The 20,084-nt window shown below is 42.8% G+C and overlaps 1 protein-coding gene across 1 annotated transcript in view; it reads right to left on the bottom strand.

Annotated features, from left to right (window-relative positions):
• Window positions 1–20,084, bottom strand: part of LOC138966517 (otoferlin-like) — a 97,512-nt gene that overhangs the window by 26,770 nt on the left and 50,658 nt on the right. The window contains exons 29-34 of the mRNA XM_070338780.1: window positions 14,015–14,172; window positions 8,261–8,403; window positions 7,731–7,819; window positions 4,984–5,130; window positions 1,714–1,904; window positions 210–391 (exon numbers count right to left, since the gene is read on the bottom strand). Of these exons, the coding sequence (XP_070194881.1) occupies window positions 210–391; window positions 1,714–1,904; window positions 4,984–5,130; window positions 7,731–7,819; window positions 8,261–8,403; window positions 14,015–14,172 (910 nt within the window). The remainder of the gene's footprint in view (window positions 1–209; window positions 392–1,713; window positions 1,905–4,983; window positions 5,131–7,730; window positions 7,820–8,260; window positions 8,404–14,014; window positions 14,173–20,084) is intronic.

Genomic DNA, 20,084 nt, shown 5'->3' with positions numbered 1-20,084 from the left:
AAAAGGACTTCGCGAAGCTGGCCGCACTGAGTGTTCGGTAAAAGGACTTCCCGAAGCTGGCCGCACTGAGTGTTCGGTAAAAGGACTTCGCGAAGCTGGCCGCACTGAGTGTTCGGTAAAAGGACTTCGCGAAGTCGACTTCGGGCTGAATTAAGGACTCCCCTGATAATAATGATGATCTATGATTGTTTGATGAGTGAGTTACTTACCGTGAGTTCAAACTCTTCCTCTCCCTCGTTCTTGACAGCAAACGGCCACCAGCCCTTGACCCTCTTGTGCTTGAACAGCGACATCTGAGGCACAGTCCCGTCCGTCTTCAGCATGTCCAGCGTGCACAGTTTGGACGACTTGGCCCCACGGGGAAAGCGGTTCAAATCCAGCGTCAGTGCACCTGTAGAAGCATGGATATATTGATGGATGGATGGATGGATGGATGAATTGATGGATTGATTGATTGATGGATGGATGGATGGATGGATGATTTATTCAATCAAGGCCATGAATTTGTCTGATTTCCTTTGCCACAGTTTGGACGATTTGGCTCCTGTGCACCTCTACAAGCATGGATCGATAGATGAATGGATAGTTTAGCCCATAGCTCCATATGAAGCGCGTGGACGAGATAATTACTTCATATAAAATATAAAACAAAACATAACGATATTGTGGCACGTACTGTTGCTAATGTACATGTTCAAACTAATATTTGGAACTAGCAGTCAGGCCCGGCTTCGCCCGGGTGTTTCTGCTCTCCCCTCTCTCAGAAACCTCTCGAATCTTATTCCAATGTGGATAAGAAAAATGACAGTGTGAGCTCATACATTTGGATGTATAGGCAAGGCAAGTTTCTATTTGGTTCAACGTGTTCTTCGTGATTTGTTTACCCCTTCTCACACCCACTGTAGTTACCGTCTGATCAAAGCACGCAAACCTCATGAGTGAGCGCGTCATACCTTTTTGAACAGGGGAGAGAAATCTGTAAATTCTCGTGATCTTTCACTGAGGCGATCGTTTCGTAAACATTATTCGCGATGATCTGGAAGGCAGGGAGGGGGAGTAGGGGGCAGGGTTAGTGTGTGTGTGTGTGTGTGTGTGTGGGGGGGGGGGGGGGGGGGGGGGCGGCGGGATGATAGCGGGCGGGGGGTAACCCTTGAGAATGACACGGTATACTGGTTTGATGAGAGTTACCTCCCTTCCGTGGGTGACAAAGCATGACTTACCTCCCTTGCACTATATAGACTGTATTGATAGATGGGGAGGGTAATTATCCGAGGAAGGAAACAATGTCTGGAGAAACTAAAACCCAGGTGCACATTTGTGGGTCCAGGGCAGTGTGCATGCAAAATATCTTGTGCTTATCTTTTGCCATCTCTGAGGTATGGCGACCACAGACAGACAGACACACACACACACACACACAGACAGACAGACACTCTCTTTTATTTATATGTATAGATGAGAGCAAAGCAATGTTGGCGCAAATAACGATTAACGCCCCAAAAATGAATAGATGTTTTATTTAATTCCACAGCCAATTCTTTATTTATTTAAAAAAAAAAGTAATCATTATCCTGTTCTGCATAACAGTCGAATCTGAAAACGTTGGACAATCAAGTCTTCATCGAGGTTCTACAAAACACAGCTAATCTGTTTAAAAAGGAAAAAAGTTATTATATTCGGGTTGAAAAAAAGACTAGCCGAGACCATGCTTACCGAGGAAGTCATCGGCCGAGAAGTGGTCGGCGTCCCAGACCTGTAGATTGAGTCTCGCGGGGATCTTGGACTCAGTCTCGTCCCACGAGAACAACGTTTCTTTGCGCGAGATGACGACCTTTTCCTCTGCCACCAGGTAGTCAAAGGGGAAGACGAAACGCCAGTTGAAGTTACCTTCCCCTGTCAGCGATCTGAAGACGAGAAAAGGCTGGTTTAAATCATGCTGCTGATCATGGTAATGATAATGAGGAGAAGGAGGAGAAGGAAGAGAACAATCGCAATTATACTTAATGTTACCCCCCCCCCCCTCCCGCGTTCTCTTAATATAACATCAATTCATGTCCTACTGTGACCAAGAGAGAGAGAGAGAGAGAGAGAGAGAGAGAGAGAGAGAGAGAGAGAGAGAGAGAGAGAGAGAGAGAGAGAGAGAGAGAGAGAGAGAGAGAGAGAGAGAGACGAATCCAGAACACATAAACTACACTAGAAGACATACTTTCACCGCCTGTGATTTTTAAAGCGTGGAACCTCCACCATCCATTTTCTGATTTCATTAGCTACCAGATTCTCTCCGTGAAGACGAGCTGGTGGGTTGACAAGTAAAACCAGGCAGTAAAACCACTTTCAAACTATCAACCGAAATCCCCCAGGCCAACTGGAAACCTCCTGGTTTCAAATAACTTCCAACGCCACCAAGGAAAGACAAAGACATCGGTCGCTTTAACACAATGCATTCGACACCGTGCGTGCGCGTCCCTTTCCGTCGCTGTCTCTTGTTCTTTCTCTCTCTCCCCGTCTCAGTCTTTGTCGCAGTGTCTCGTCCCTCTACCTCTTTCTTTCTCTTTCTCGGCTATATAATGCCAAAACCCATATTCTTCCCTTCTCTCTGGCATTTGACAAATCTGCTTTTTGTTTCCAGTCGCTTTCTCCCATTTCTTGTCATCCCTTTTTGTTTTGTGTAAGACTCTTTCCCTCATCTTCGTTGATTTGTTTGGAGTGTCTGACTTCAGATGGGGAAACTCGAAACCGCTCTCTTGAAGACTTTCTGGAGTTGCCTTTATTTCTTCTTTCTTTTCTCTCGATTTGATTAAATTGCTTCGACACTCCAATAGCATTTCCAGAACGGTTAGCGCGTTCGCCGACGTCAATGCAAATCAGGAAAAAGCAGAAAATAAAAGTTAGTGATTGAGGCACAGATGGGAGTCCACTAAGAGAAAGAAAAATGTTGATTAAAAAGGCGGTGTACAAGAAATGTGGATAGGAGTTTAAATTCATCAAAACAACCCACACAGGATGCAATTGAAAAACAACTACCAGTAAGTAAAGAGCAGACACAACGGGAAGAATTGTGAATTAAAAAAAACCGCAATCAATGTACGCACAAAGAATTAATTTTATGTGAAAGCACGCACGTGCGCACACTTGTATGAGCTCACACACACACACACACACACACACACACACACACACACACACACACACACACACACACACACACACACACACACACACACACCCACACACACACACATGCGCAAACACAGAACATTATCCACAAAGGTATAGACATAAAATTATAGACTGTCATACACTGAGAGAGAAAAAAAAGAGCGAGAGAGAGAGAGAGAGAGAGAGAGAGAGAGAGAGAGAGAGAGAGAGAGAGAGAGAGAGAGAGAGGGGGAGGGGGGAAGGGGAGATGGTACAAAAAACTACAACATCAACCTACTGCATTAATTCTTCCTCGGCTGAAGCTAACACCAATATTTATGATAGTAATTTAGTTAGATAAGAGGAAAAACGTGACTCGACATAACACAGACAATGATCACATTTCTCTCGACAATAACGTCCAACCGGTGTATGATAACGCCAAGTAGTGGAATTCGTACCACATAAAAAAAAATATTCAAAAAATCCAGTCTCAACAAAGAGTTGAATTCCAAGGGAAAAGACATTGAAAATGAACGAAGCAGACAGCATGTTGATTCAACCGAACTCAGGTTAACCCCCAGTTCTACCCCCATCTCGACTTCAACAGACAGAGCTATACCAACTCCTGGCAGAATAAAAGACATCAAACCCTGGCACCCAGAAACTTCGGAGTAAAACATGCAAACCCCCCTTCTCGCTAAACAAAATCGAAGAGACTGGCGACTACGCATCCGGCTAATTCCAACAACGCACCTGCCCCCACCCTAGCCTCCAAGAGCCAAAAACACAAACCGAAAACCGATTTCGCTGGCCCAGCGAACGCGTTTCAAGAAACCGAAGCGCGATTGTTGTAAAACGCTGTTTTCTCAAGACGTTACGTCGACAGGGTTTTGGCGACGAAGGAGGCTGGGTGTGTGTGTAATTACGTCAGTTCGTCAACACGCGGGCCGCCTGGAAAACTCCGGCGAACATTTTCTTTGACAACAGTCGTTAGCTCTTTAACCGCTGCTGTACCAGAGACGGTTAAGGCTGCAATAACTCCAGGACGCGACAAAGGACAGCATAACAAAGCTAATTACACCAGGGAGCAAAACAGCGCTCTGTCAACAAACGCGGTGCCTCTTAGATACACGATTCTGCAATATGTTTTTTTCTTTACCAAACGAAAACCAGGTTTTTGAAAACGGAGGAATTTTGCCTCTTACACTGCGTGAGACATACTTTCAAGAGCGTGTAAATACGTATCGGAAATGAAAAGGGAATTCTTTTGTTCGGGTTGGTATGTGGGTTCTTCAATAAGTCTGTAGAATCCAAGCATTGGAAACACCACAGATATTTTAACGAATGCTGAACCGAAATGTTCATCCATACCGATACAACGATCTAGACGCTCAGTTGTTACTTCAGACCAGACATTCCGTGCGTGCGCAGCAAGTGTATATGAAGCAAATAATACACACAAACTCAAAGAGGAGCGATGAAAGCCTCCGAGCACATCAACATGAAAGTGGTGAGTGAAGAAATGAAGAACGGCTGCAAAAGATTCCAATTACCGTTAACTGTGAAAACGGTAAAACAAGAATTACAAACACAAAGCAAACAAACAAGGAGCCATAGACTTTCTTTTGTTTTCATATTTAAACATGTATGTACATTTCATGTACAAGTAAATGGAAATAAAACATTGTTCAAACCAAGTAAAATAAAAAAAATAACAAAAAGAATTGGAGAAAAACACTATATGAAATGGCGACTGTGTTCGCGTTATTTTTATTTATCTATTTATTTATAATTCATGGAATGGTTTGACTGATGAACAGCACATAGCACAACGTGACTTGCCTGTAGTGGATGTCTGTGGACTGCATGTCTTCCGAGCCCTTGATCCAGCCTTTGACGTAGATGTCGCTCATCTTCTCCCCTGTGAAGAACGCGTCATCCTCCAGCACTACGTCATCAGTGTTCCAGATGATGCAACGCAGCTCGTAGCTGTGACGTCACAAAGGAGACAATTAGTTGATAAAATAATCAAGGTTATAATGACTGAACGTTAGGAACTGTTTGAAAAAAAGCAGCAACGACAACAATAATATAGACAGAAGTTGTAATACCTTTTTGGATAGAACAGTATACAGACACCTTTATTTAAATTCGTGTGAGATTCCGTGCATTTTGACAGTGAGCCTTCACGATAAAGAACAAAGACTGAATACTGAAAGGGGGTCCTGATCTGGCCTAAACGGTCCGCTGGACCCTAAAAGCAACAGTTAACTAACTGAATAATGAAATAAAGGTGATGCTATCTCACTCTCTACCCTATCACTCTCTCCTTCCCGTTTAGAACTAAATAATGACTAAAAGAAAAGAACTAAGTGTCACATTTTTTGTAATGCTAACGATTTGCTTCATATACAAAACTGATCGTGGACGAAGTAAAACCTGAAGACGAAGTTAAAGACATTACAGAATAATGTAATGAGAACTTTGACATCACCAAATTCTCTTTTTATCAGTTACCCCTTTATACCATTTTCACACACACACACACACAAATAGCAACCACTACAAAATGAAATAATATTTTTGAAATCAACACTTTCCTATTCATCACTCTCATTCTATACCCCCCTCTTTCGCCCCCTTCCCCATCCCCAAATCAGAACGCTTTCCGAGTATCTCTCTCATTCCTATCAAGGACAATATATAAATATACACACAGGTTCATTGTCCTCCTTTAAATTGTAACGGGAACGAAGGTAAAAAAATGAAATTACAGAATAATAAGAGGAAGATTTTTGGTATCTCCAGTTTTTGTCTAAAGTTATAGTTCTCACCCCCACCCTCTCCTCCCCACACGCACATACATTTTCTCGCTCCCATTTTGCAAAGGAAAAAAAGGAACAAATCAACTGTCCGTCCCTTAAATTGTCAAAGAAAAGTAGATAATCATGAAATAAATATGTTTTATTTCCCATTTCCTCACTCTTTTTTCTAACCCCCCCCCCCCTTTTTTTAACCCTCCACCAGCCCCTAAACCCCCAACCCAAACCATAACTCTGTCTATCTCTCTCACCCTCCCATTTAGAAAACAAACAAAAAACGAGAAAGAAAAAAAAGTCCTATAGCCTCCACGTGTCTATATAAGTTATCGACGGCAGCAAATCATTGCGCAGGGGATAGAGAAAACATTCATCTGTGTTATCTTTCTTCTGCGATAAGTCTCCGACGTCGTCATTTTTACAACGTTTGCTTGCAGACATGGGGAGGGAGAGCTTATCTGCTGTCAGATAGCGGGAAGAAAAATCCGCACCATTTATTTTGTTCACAATTGGAGCGCGTCTGTATGACAGACAGAGGGCCCACACGTTTTCTGCTGCTGGTTTTGTGTATTATTACGTGCGCGCGTGTGCGTGTAATACCTGTTTGAGAGTTCGGGTATGTGGGCGAAACGGGTGGGTGGGTGAATGGGTGGGGGTGGGTATTATGACTTATTTGGGGGTAGAAGATATTGATGAACGTACAGGTGTTGATAAAACACTTATGCATGGCCAGAACGTCCACTACTTCCCCCTCCCCCAAACCTCCAAATACCTTGATTTTTCATCTAAACACTCCCTGAGACTCGGTCCTGGCGTTGAATGAATAATGTATGTGCGTGCGTGCGTGCGTGCGTGCGTGCGTGCGTGTGTGTGTGTGTGTGTGAGTGTGTGTGCGTGTGTGCAACGCATGAACATATCGCAGTTTCTGTCCAATATCTTTCTATGTGTCAATAATAAGCTTGTATATGGTGACTATTGAGCCAAACTCCCCCAAAAAATCCCCAAAACAGCAAAACTTGTCTTAAAATAATTACCAATACTACGACGTGTCAGATGTGAGGTGGGCATTGCTTATCAATCTACTCGTACATCTCTATCGTTCTCTGTCTGTCTATTTGTCCGATTGCTTTTCAGTGATTTTTCACCAACTAAAAGTGTTTTGCTTGTTCTGACTGTGTGAACCATTTCTTCTTTTTTTTCTTCTCTTTTCCTCTCTCTCTCTCTCTCTCTCTCTCTCTCTCTCTCTCTCTCTCTCTCTCTCTCTCTCTCTCTCTCTCTCTCTCTCTCTCTCATTCTCTTGAAATGTTTTATTTATTGCTGGATATGTTAATTATGTAATGTGTACTGTAGTTAACTTAACTTCTATTCCTTCTTGTTTTGGGGTTACCCATCAAAGGGCGAGGACCGGATGAACAAAAAGCATGTTTGCATTGCTTATTCTGTCACCCTCGAAAAATAAATTTCAGTTTTAGTTTCTCCCTCGCGATCTCTCTCTCTCTCTCTCTCTCTCTCTCTCTCTCTCTCTCTCTCTCTCTCTCTCTCTCTCTCTCTCTCTCTCTCTCTCTCTCTCTCTCTCTCTCTCTCTCTCTCGCTCTCTCTCTCTCTCACTATTTTCTCTCTCTCTCTCTCTCTCTCTCTCTCACACACACACACACTCTCTCTCTCTCTCTCTCTCTCTCTCTCTCTCTCTCTCTCTCTCTCCCTATAATCTGTCTTACCCACTATGGGTATATAACATCTGAATGATACATGCACACACAAGGAGCGTACCTCTTTGGTTTTCTGGGTGAGATGTCCACAGGAGGGCCAGGGGACGGCATGTCCATTGGGAACATATCCACCCACATCTCCAGTTTGCCCTGAAAGGATATACATAAAGGTGAAGTATCATGTTGAAGTTAAAAAAAAAATAAGTTGAAAACCTGTCTCCCTAAATTCCAGGAGGAACAAGTTGTAGTTGTAGTTTGTTCATCAAGAAGCTCATCACATTTCTCGTGTGTATTGCCAACCGTTTTCTGGAATCGAAGAGTACCATCATTTCAAAATGTTCAGGCACAGAGTGAAAATCTCATGCCAATCTCATTTTGTTCTGTTTCCCACCTTCCGAACTAATGTCCGAAGTCTCTGTATCTACCCGTTCAATGTCAGTTTTTCAGGGTTGAAGATCGGCCTGGTTTCCAACCTTGGGGATCTCGTGCTAGCCAGCCAGTCAGTCAGTCAGCCAAAACAGACACACATAATATATACATACAGAGAGACAGAGAAACAGATATAAGCATCTGAAATCCGGCTCAACCTACCTGTTCAATGCCAGGTTTCTCAGGGTTGAAGAGCGGCCTGGTTTCCACGTGTTCTGGCACCAGGTGACAGCCAACCTTGGGGATCTCGTGCCAGTTGTTGAGGGCAGCCAACGCCAGGTGCTCGTCTGTCGCTTTCTTAACACCTGTGGGAGGATAGCGGACGGTCAGCCTTGTTCTAGTAACTCGCCAGGTACAGGGTGATCCAAACAATGCAAGCCAAAAAAAATACTGATAACTTCTACATCTGTGGACCGAATGACTTCCTATTTGGTGTATATTAACTTCAGCTAATGCATGACCAGCCCACAAAGTGGCACAAACAAAAATACTTTTATCAAATTATCAAAACGCGATGTGATCCAAAAGGTAGCGCTAAATTCTCAAAACACGCACTACATTCTGAAATCACGCATTACATTTTGAAAACACGCATTGAAAAACGTGCTACATTATGTAAATACGCGCTACATTATAAAAACACGCCGTTACATTGTGAAAACTCGCATTGAAACACGCACTTAAATCTGGAAGCACGTACTCCTTTATAAAAAAAACAAAAAAACCCGACGCGTTTTATTTTGAAAACACGCATTAAAACAGCAGATTTTCTTTTCTTTCTTTACGATGGGGGGAGGTTACACCAAGCATTGCTTTAAACTTTGAGAATGCAGAACAGTTTATGCGATGTTCGGCAAATTGTCAACCAACATCTCTGAGAGTACTAAGTATAGTAGGTTCCCCTCCTCTCCCTTTCCACTATACCCCCGACTAGATTGCAAACAGTTAAAAAACAAAAAAGGCTACAGGCATTTAGAAACAAAGGGGCCAAAAGAACAACCATCAGCAAAATATTACAACATTAGTGTAGTATATAAGTCAAAGGGAGTAAAATACAAAACTGTTGCGTAAAAAAGATGGAAATGGGGAAAAAGGCCAAGGTCACAGTGCGTCATTCAAGGTCATTCATTCACGAACATCATATTAGGAAAGACTGCCATATTAAAGGGATATTGTATGCACATTTTGAATAGAATACAGTATCATACAAACTTATCCTATCATCTTCTTTGACCAAGTTATAAAGGAAATGACCCATCACTAACATGTCTTAAAACCGAAAACTTCCACATGCAGTTACAGCACGAGAAGTTGACATAATTATTGTGTCGTGCTGTACTTGGGGATAGGGCATACGAAGAACTTCTACAGGCAGACACTATCCCTTTAACTGAGACAAAGAGAGAGACAGAATAGTACCTTTATCTGGTGTGCGAGGGAATGACCCATTGACATAGGAAGGGAAAGAGAACAAGAGGTTAGTACAAAGTGCAACCGTCACCATGGCAACGTGTAATAAGGGATACATAATAAACAGCCAATTAGCAAAAAAAATCAACGTGCAGGAAAATTGTTAATCAACTCTGATAATGGTTTCTGATATTTCAATATATTTGAACCCTGGCTATACTGCATCACAACAAACAACATGGTGGTTTACTAAGGAGAAAAATTCAATCGTTTTGTTGACGCATACAATAATGAAACTGTGGTACAATCGATGCAAGTACTCTACGATTACCTCGGGAGGCGAAGTGCAATCAAACAGGATTGAAAATGTTAGGGCTAATTTCTTAGCCCTATAAAAACTGTTATGCAAACCCGAAGGTTTCCATGAACATACAGACAATCGGAAACCACCAGACCCCATCACAAACAGAATTCCACAATCCACCGGTGTTGACTTAAAGGCCAACAAGTCGGATGCAGAGTCTGCTGTGAAAGGAGCGGTAGCCTCCCCTGTCACACATTAAAAATATATCTTTTGATATACGGACATGCAGTTTCATTTTGCAAGTGGATTTGGATTTGTCTAAAACCGAACAGACGAATGAATACACCACTCAGCCACAGAACTACCACATTCCACAGAAAACAAGACTACAACATAATAGCAAACCGGCATACTGCAAAGCAACAAAAATGCCTGAACACCGTTGAATGACATTGTTTAAAGATAAAAGTACACACTGTAAACGAAAAACAGGTTGGCATAAACATTCACAATAACAACCATATAACCCAAACCAACCAACAACAAATAAACAAACAAGCAGAAAAACAACCAGAACAAACAAACACATACATATAACACACAGTGAACGATTGTGTAAGTTTGTCGGAAGTTTAACCAGCGAGTGTAAGAACAAATGAAAGCCAGACAGAAATCAAAATTTGCAGACAGAAAAGGAAAAAAAATAAAAAATACATGTAAAAATCCAGTTCTCAATTGTTCACGCTTATTTGAAAGGGGTTCAGCTTTTTAAAATATGTATTAGTTGTTTTGTTTAAGACACTATAACTCTTTGGAGCCTGGACTTTCAAACACGATGTGTATGACCTACCTGTGATAGTTTCTGGCATTAGCGAAACGTGCTCAGTTATCTTAAGTAAGATTTGAAGCTCGAGCATAATTTCGAGGACACTGTGCATAGTTTAGTTGACAATCATGACGTCGGTATGGATGGTTGCAGCTTCAGTCACAGCATTTCAATGTAATCTCACAATCACTCATTACTTGACTCTTTCCTGCAAGGATTGCCAGGATTATAATGAAGCAAGAGTGCAACCGAGTAAATGGATGCATCGTCGGTGCAGAATGTCAAGCGGTTTTGTCCATCTATTTTTGATTCCTTCCGGCTAAAATGTAGCAAGAGTATTATATCGGTTAAAGTTAGTCAGAATAGTCAGATTGTTAGACTGTTTTTAACATACCTCATCCTGGTTACTGAGCAACATTATAAGATAGGTTGATACATGAGTATACCATCGCTGAAATCAGAATGTTATATACTGTTCTCACGCACTACGGAAAACAACCTCAGACCCAGTATTACATTGATTAATCCGATAAGCGTATCATCACTGCAGAAAGCTAGATACTACAGCCAGCTACCTCTCTTCAAAAAGGGTTGGACCTGTTGCATTGTTACGGGTTGCGTTTCTTCAGCGTCTTTCGTGTACCCTTCATTTTCAATGCCCACAGCGGTGCTAGAGCCAGCTGTTTGGGTAGTGCTTGTAGAAATCTGACCATTATTAGTCTTTGCTGCCGTTGTTTCAGCACTTGCTGTTTTGGTTGCCGTGGTAACCGCAGCTGCGGGAGTGCCCTCTGGAATTCTTCTCCACCTTTGTGAAGGTTCTTGTTGACCCTTTCGCTTTCGTTTTTTCCTTCGTGCTTTTTTTTGCGTGAACGAAGAAAGGGTTCTCATGGGTGCAGGAACAAGACGAAAACATCAACATGCAAAATAAAACAAAAAAAAGAACAAAATTAAAAGTGTGAACAGTAGACATAAAACATGCAAAACAAAGCAAAGTGACATTGACTGTGTGAACTATTTAACATGATTCTAAAGCGAAACAAAACATTTCAATCCGGTAAGAACAGAAGATGCTGGGAAATATTTCTGTCGCTGGTGGAGAGTTGTGCCCCTTTCACAACGACGAGGCAAACACAAGTACAGTGGAACCCTCCTTTCAAAACCTCACAAAATCTGAGAAAACCAGGTTTAAAAAAGGAGGGAGTGTTAAAATGAAGGTACATTTATGACGGCTTACTAGTGCCAAAACCTGGGGTTACCCATTATCACGTGATAATTACTAATTAACGCTGTCAGTTACTGTTTTCACCTGTTAGTTACTCATTTTCACGGGAAAATTACTATTTTTTAGTTTTGGCACTAGCAATCCGTCAGGAAGTGAGCCAAAACTAAAAATTAGTAATTAACAGGTGAAAGTTAGTAATTATTCCGGGAAAATTAGTAATTTTCCTTCGTGCTTATGAGGTTTTGGCACTAGTAAGCCGTCATATAAATTGACAGAGGTTGTGAACAGAACATGTGAAAAAGCAAGGTCTTAAAAAGGAGGAAGTCTTTTGTTGTCTTAATAGGGGGGTTCCACTGTAGCTGATCAGTGGAGGTAAGCGATCACAGCCTCACAGTGAATAAAGCGTTCCGATGAGTATGTTATACAGTGTCCGCTCGATAAAATGCCCTTTGCTCATATCACCTCACTATTCATGGCCGCCATCATCTTTTTCCTCCACTGATCAGTGTTCTATACCTCTGTGGTGGCCACGCGTGATTGCCTCGTTGTTTCCAAGGGGCGCAAATCTTACGCCGCCCATGGTCTAGAATAATATGATGCACTACGTGTCGTGATGCAAGAACCAAATTTACACAAACAAAGCAAGGCAAAATAAACAAAAGTAAGTCATCAAGAATGATCACAGGTAGTAACAAAACAAGAAAACCATGCAAAGATTTTAAACTGAAGCTTGCACACAAAAACGGAACCATGGCAACTCAAATTTAAGGCAAAATAAGAGCTTACAATACAGCAACAGTGACATGCACAAAAAGACAATACAAATCTAAGATGAAGCGCAGATGCGAGACCAAAAGAACTTCCCATCAAACTTGACACGTGAACAGAAGACAACATTCTATCAAGCAGCAAAGACGGAAAGGTCTGGACACGATTCATATGTGTGTGTGTGTGTGTGTGTGTGTGTGTGTGTGTGTGTGTGTGTGTGTGTGTGTGTGTGTGTGTGTGTGTGTGTGTGTGTGTGCGTGCGCGTGCGTGTGTGTGCGCGTGTGTGTACGCGCGTGTTCGTTTGCGCGCAAGCGTGTGTGTCCGATTCGTTGATGAAGGATTAGCTACTAAAACAAACAAAAAACAAAAAAAATGAATCAACGGCAAAGTAACCACAAGCTCATTCTACTGAGGGCGAAACAAAAACCACAACGTTATGGATATTGTTTAACCTTTGCCTCCAGACATCTAGCAACCACCAATGCAACTTCACGTCCTGACTAAAAGGACCTTAGGAAACGTGTATGTGTGCACATGAAACCCCTTCAGAAATCTCTCCTCCAAAGCTAGCTCTCTGATTGGCCAACCCACACAACTTTGTTTGCATATGCGCACCCGCCTGTCACGGAATGCATGCCGGGAATAGGACGTCGATCATTAACGGAGAAGAATGTCGTCGGGCTTCTGTCTACGGAATGCGCTTATGAATTAAGTTTGTTCCAGGTTTTATTTTCTGCTGCGATGATATTCCGTGTTTTCGATTATTATTATAACTTATAAGGCTTGTATTTACTATCCTTTGTTCAGATATTTGTTTCCATTCATAATGCGTTTGACGAATAGTAAGGAATGGATCAAAGCTGAGACTATTCAAATACGGGGCTTTTTTGAATAGCCGATTAAGAATTTTTAGACAATATTATTCTTTGATTATTTGATTTGATAAATCTGCAATGTGGCTTCTGAAAACTTAGATTTTACACTTGGGTCCTTGAACACTCTTTTGGAATAATTTGATATTGTAACGAGAGAGAGAGAGAGAGAGAGAGAGAGAGAGAGAGAGAGAGAGAGAGAGAGAGAGAGAGAGAGAGAGAGAGAGAGAGAGAGAAAGAGAGAGAGAGCAACAAGCACAATTACCAAACGATAAAACTTACAACAAGAAGTGCGTTACAACAACAAACTTACCCTTCTTCAACTTCATCGACCCCCCCCCCCTCCAATAACTAACAAACAAACAAACAAACAAACCAAACCAAACCATACAACACCACCCCCTCCCCCCCAAAAAAAAACACAGAAAAAGAGTAACAAAACAACAACTAGCAAACAAACAACAGCAACACACACGCAATGTACAGTACAAATAGCACCATTCCCCCATCTCACCATTTTCGTCTTCGAGTTCTGAGGGCGCCTCAAAGATGCGGTTGGCGACCCTGACCTTGCCTGGTTGATAGTAGGGACCATCAACCTTGCCGTCTTTACACAGCTTGGCCAGGATGGCCGTCGGCTTCAGCGGGTCCCGCCACGCGTTGTAGCCATGTCTGAATAAAAAAAGTAAACAAATTAAATAAATATATAAATTAAATAAATATATAAATAAATGAACAGATAAATAAATAATAATGTGTTCCTTTGTGTAAGCTAATGCGGTCTAACGTTTCAACGAACGAGGCTCGCATTTTGAAAATGCACTTTTTAGATTTTTAAAAATTTTGTTTAGGGTATCTGGTCATGCAAAGCGTTGACGCCACGTCTCAGTGCAATACCCAGGAGAAAGTATTCTAAACTCAATACAGGAGTGTAATTGCTTATAACGAAGTTTCAATTATTTCAGGTTCTGATACTCACAAGAGTTATGTTTTAAAACGGTTTTGTTCCGATACTTTACTTTGTTGTTGTTTTAAGAAAAAGACTAACACGTGCTTATGGTCGTATAATTCTGGATTCTGGCACTGTGTGTCAAACATTTTTGTATATTATTTTAAGGTAAATCATCTTTAATGTTGTTTCCTTTAAATCCGTTCACGGACGCTGCCAAGTATTGACACGCAGAGCCATTCCTTGCTCAGCCTGAAGTTTTCAGGCGCCGACGGAGAAGACATCTAAATGCTTATTTTGTCAAATCCCTTCATCCTTAATCCAATCAACCCCACCACTCTCCGCCATCCCTAATCGCCCTCCCTCCCTCCCTCCCTCCCTCCCTCCCTCCCTCTCTCTCTCTCTCTCGCTCTCTCTTCCTAGTTAACCTAATCTTGAATCCTCAAGAAAAGCGAGGGAGCCGATCGAGACAAATCCCAAAATCAACACTCGACAAACGTCAGCCAATCAGCAGAAAGCACGTGACGTGACGTGAACGGGCCCAAACCCTGGCCAAGTCTCTCCAGCACTAGTCTGGGAGAACACGGACAACAATTTACAAGCTTAAAATCAAATCAAGCATCGCCGCCAATAGAATATTTTGCATCCAATAAAAGCCAATTAGCTGGGCGAGTCCGGGCAGCAGAGGCTGGGGAACTGCGCTCCTAAATCGTGATGGGGCTGGCAGGCTCCGGGGAGGTCCCAATAGGGGGGATGGGGGGAGTTAGTGAGAGAGAGGTGGGGGTAGGGGTGGAGGAAATAATGGGCGCACACGCCAGCGGGCCTGCAGCGAATTTGTGGCAATTTCCATTCTATTTCCTTCCCATTAGATCTGTCATGCTCGCAGCCCTGTCCCGGCACCGAAATATCGACGATTTTTTTTTTTTTTTTTTTAGTTCTGGAGATTGGGGAAATCGGTTGGAGTGGGGTGGGTGGAGTTAGGAGTACCCCCCCCCCCCCCCCCCCCCCCGCAACCTCCCTGCTGTTTGTCGTTGCTGCTGCTGCTGCAGTTTTGTGGTGACCTTCCCGGAAGTGGGTTTTGGATGACTGATGGGCGAGTGCTGCATATGAGGGCATGCTCGGAAAAGGGAACGTCAGCAACGTGTTGTGGTTCGATCATCTTCTTCGGCGGGACACTCTGCTTTGTTTTAGTCGTTTGCTGCCGATTATGAGACAGGTCAAATATCCTCCAAAAGGGCATTTTTTCTCACTTGGTGGGTTTCAATCAATCACGGTGTCTCAATCTTGCCTGCATCAGCACTATGTCTTGAAGTCCTTTTTGAGGCGCGTAAAGCGGTGTCCTTAACAAGAGCGGCCAGTCGGGTTCACTGCTGGACAATTGAATGTTAAATCTATTTCCCTCTCGATGTCCTAAATGACCAGCTGGGGTCAATGCATGCCAGACACCTGCACCAGGACTGTCAACCTTCGATTAAGACACTGCTTAATACTTGTACCGAAGCATTTTTCGGGGAGGGGGGGGGGGGGTGTTATTGGTCTCCCTCTCTTAGTACGTTCAGAAAAGAATAACAATTGACCCTCGAAGCGAGCGTCGATCAGACCAAACTTTTACCGATGCAAAACCAGTCACCTGAGGGTAAAACAGCATCTTCTCTCAGTATAACACAAGTGGCAGTGCAATGACAAAGATTTTCCACGGTTCGCTAGATCGATAGGCAAACGAACAACCAGGGCGATGGACAGACAGACTGACAAACAGACAGACAGACAGACAGACAACAAAGAGAGCTTTACACCCAAAGACCCCGCTCCCAACAGTCAGACCAAAGCGAAACGAAGATGACAGGCGGCAAAGCAGAGGCGGTCTGTTGACACAATGCCTGCCATTTTACATTATCTTCCTCGCAGAACAACCGTTCCATGTGTTCTTTTTGGCGATGAATATGACGTCCACATTGTTTTCTTCCAGGCCATGCATGCTGTTTTTCTTCTAGAGCTTCCAGATAGTCCCGCTTTGCTCGATAAACAGAGCATCTGTTTGACCTTCAGATAAGATTGTTACCAGTTTTTGTTAAATTAGTGTTTGAAGTATTGTTCAGATATAAGTGTGACACCCACATCACAATTATGAAAAGGAGAAATCATATCAGCTATCTATCTATCTATCTATCTATCTTTTCTATCTATCTCTATCTATCTATCTATCTATCTATCTATCTGTCTATCTATCTATCTATCTATCTATCGATCGATCTATCTATTTAGTAATGTTTTATGTTCATTGACTGATTTCTTAATTTTTGCCAAAATGAAAACAAACATAGCATAGCCTCGGCGGACAAACGCCATGCAAAAACACTTGACAACGATGCACTGCTTTCACCCCAACTTGCATTTTACAGATCAATTACAAAAAGCCTTCACAGCCAATCTCTACCCCCATCTCTACCCTTATCCTTCCTCGTACACCTTTTTGTTTTACCTGTTGCTGTCACGCTTTTGCACCCTCTGTTTTTGTTTTCTGCATCATTTGTCGCTTCGCTTGACTGAAGCCTAGTCTTCCTTGCAAGCAGAATGCTTTCTGTCAGCCGTTGTGTCTGGAACTGTCTCGTTGCATGCATTGTTGGTTTTCTTTTTGTTCTGCCATCTGTTGGAAAGCTGTGATGTCTGTCTTTGTGTGTGTGTGTGTGTGTGTGTGTGTGTGTGTGTGTGTAAGTGTTCGTCTGCGCGCGCGCGGGCGTGTGTGTGTGTGTGTGGTGCACACCGATAACTTTTACTGTCCAACTTGCATTAAATCGTCCAACATGTCTTCCGGCCGTTGTCCTTTTCGTTTCTGCTGTTCTAGCCAGTCCACCTATTAATTATTCAAAAGTAAAGTTCCACTTTTCTTTTCGTTTTTCGTTTGGCCTTATCGTGACTTGAAGCAATCACCTCTCTTGAGCCTCACCGTTCTGCCTCTGTGTGTGTTGTGTGTGTGTGTGTGTGTGTGTGTGTGTGTGTGTGTGTGCGTGCGTGCGTGCGTGCGTGCGTGCGTGCGTGCGTGCGTGCGTTGTGTGTGTGTGTGTATGTATGTATGTGTTTGCCTGCGGGCGTGCGCACGCGCGCGTGTGTGTGTGTGTGTGTGTGTGTGTGATTAGTCCTCAGCGGTCTCTCTCAATCTCCTCAACCTCTCCCCAACACCCACCCCCGGCAATTCCTAGCCGCATACCCCAGTCTCCACCCGTCTAGAGCCGCGTAAAAACAACAGCAGAGCTAAAAGCGAAAAAGGGAAAGCTGGCACGTGAAATATGCTGGCTTGGCGCGGCCGATGACAGACAAATACACAAGCCGTACAAAAAAGCACACTGGAGAAATTTGCTTGCTGCCGCTGTCGCTGACGCCCTATGGCATCACAGGCCCGAAGGCGTCATGTCGGGGCGTCACAGACATACGGTTTAGGACACGGCAACCTCTGTGTAAAGTCTTTAAACATTTGGGCACATAGTAGTTAGTTCTGATTCCAATTTAAAAAAGTCAGTGTAAAGATAGAAGTTCTATACGGGCTTCAGATTTGTGATTGTTTTAACTTCTTACTGACTTTATTTTATTTCATTTTATTTTGCAGGACTATGCCACCTCACAACATTACATGCAAAAGTCGCCAACTTGTTTGAATATTTTCTCTGTACACCTACTTCATAATCATTAGTTGGGGTCCTGATTGGGCCAAAATGGTCCGCTGGACCCATTAAGCAACAGTTAACTAACTAACTAACAAATAATCATTAGTTTGTTTTGCATGAATCTACGTATTTTCTGTAGCCGAGTTTCTTTACAAGGCCAGCCAACACCATACCAGGCAGAACCTCCAGCGAATGGAGTCCAAACAATAATTACTACAATTATTGTTTTTCTCACGCATGACACCATTACTCCAATTAGACAGCCAATCGATACGACATTGGAGCGAATCGAAACGGTGTTGTTTTCACGGAATGCGATTTTGTCTTGTTTCCCAATGTTTTGTACGTTAGGACCAGCTCAAAACAATCCTTTGACGGCCAATGTGCTTGTTCTCATCGTATCCCAATGTCCTGTGTACTAGAACCTTTATAAACCATTTATTCAGCGATTTCTTTTTCATGTGTTTCAATTATCTTAGTTCTAAGAAGTCCCAGTGAGTGGTTGTTTGTGTCCCTAGTTTCTGTACACTAGGATCCATTTCAAACATTGAATCTGTTAACGATCAACGAAATTCTGTCTTTTGTCAAATCCAAATGTGATCCTCCACCACGGAATGAGTCACATGTCACCTTTGCATGATTTTCATATTTTTACATTTTTCTGAAGAGTTTTTGATGCTCTATCCAGTGGTGAATACCGTTTTAGAAAAGAGCGAAAACTGTTTGAGTTATAAGCCTGTGACTAAGGTGACCCTCACACTGTTACCAGACACTCCCCGGACTTTTATTAAGCCTAGCGCAGAACCGCGCGAGGTGACATGCGACTCATTTCGTGGTGGAGGGTCACAAATTATCTGCAGAATATAACCTATATATTGTAAACAGGTTTTATTTACACGGTAAACGCGATGACTAGTTGTTGTGTCCCCCTTACACAACAAAATCCCAATGAATCGGTGTATGTGTCCAAGCTTTCTGTACGCTAGGACCAATACTAAACAATCCGTTGACGGTCAATGCGATATTTTTCTTCGTGTCAAAATTTGTTGTATACTAAAATGAATACATTGTATTCAATTTCTTCACGGTAAATGTGATGTCTACTTCTTGAGTCTTTTTGAGCCTAAGATACTCCAGTGCGTGGGTGTTTGTGGACCCTACAGCGCAGAGGGTGAAGCAGGGGCATCTCGTTGCAACGAGCTGAGGCAGCGAGTGACAGGAAGACACGTCAGCAATGCTTCCAAAATGCAACAGAAGCCTTCCCACAATGCATCAGACAGGCCGCCCCGACCGCCGCTCCACTTCATCAACGTTCCGCGCGTTCTGTACCCAACAATGGGGAGACTTTTTCTCTCCCTTGGTAAGGAATCGTCCGAATGCTTTTTAGCACTTGTAACTGCCTGGGCTCAGCAGAATTTTCACGCTGCTTTTATTTGTTTTGTTTTACGAGGTAAGCTTTTCCCTTTGGGAAGACATTGTGTTTTGACGAAATGTCCTCAGACGGACATACAAAGTGGAAGGTCCTTGCGGAAAACCTGACAAGGAATCTGAGATTTGACCTAAAACTGGATCGAACTGTTCACTAGCATGACCGGCGGAGCATTTGTTAGTTTTATCCGTTTTAAATTCAATTTTGGCTCACACATAGTCAACACCTCGCACCGTCCATTGAAGTGGTAGTTCTCAAAGTTAGTTTCTGTCATCATTCTAAAAGCTAATACACCAAGGTAATCATCAACCACCATCACGACCGACAGCAACTTCACGGACTGTGCAAATTTAGAAACCAGCAGTCAATATTTATTGTCCAGTCCACGCGTGACTCTGTAGCAATTCTCCGCGTTCATCAATCATTACCACCACCATCACCAACGTTATGAAATTACAGCCACTCACACATTTGTTGGTAGCTTCATACTTACAGTTCATTTTTCTTGCCAAATCTACACGTGGCTCTGTGCCTACTGTGGTAG

Source organism: Littorina saxatilis, linkage group LG5 (genome assembly GCF_037325665.1).
Source record: "Littorina saxatilis isolate snail1 linkage group LG5, US_GU_Lsax_2.0, whole genome shotgun sequence".
NCBI lineage: Eukaryota > Metazoa > Mollusca > Gastropoda > Littorinimorpha > Littorinidae > Littorina > Littorina saxatilis.
The sequence above is the reverse complement of the archived record's forward strand: the minus strand, read 5'-3'. Positions and strand labels throughout refer to the sequence as shown.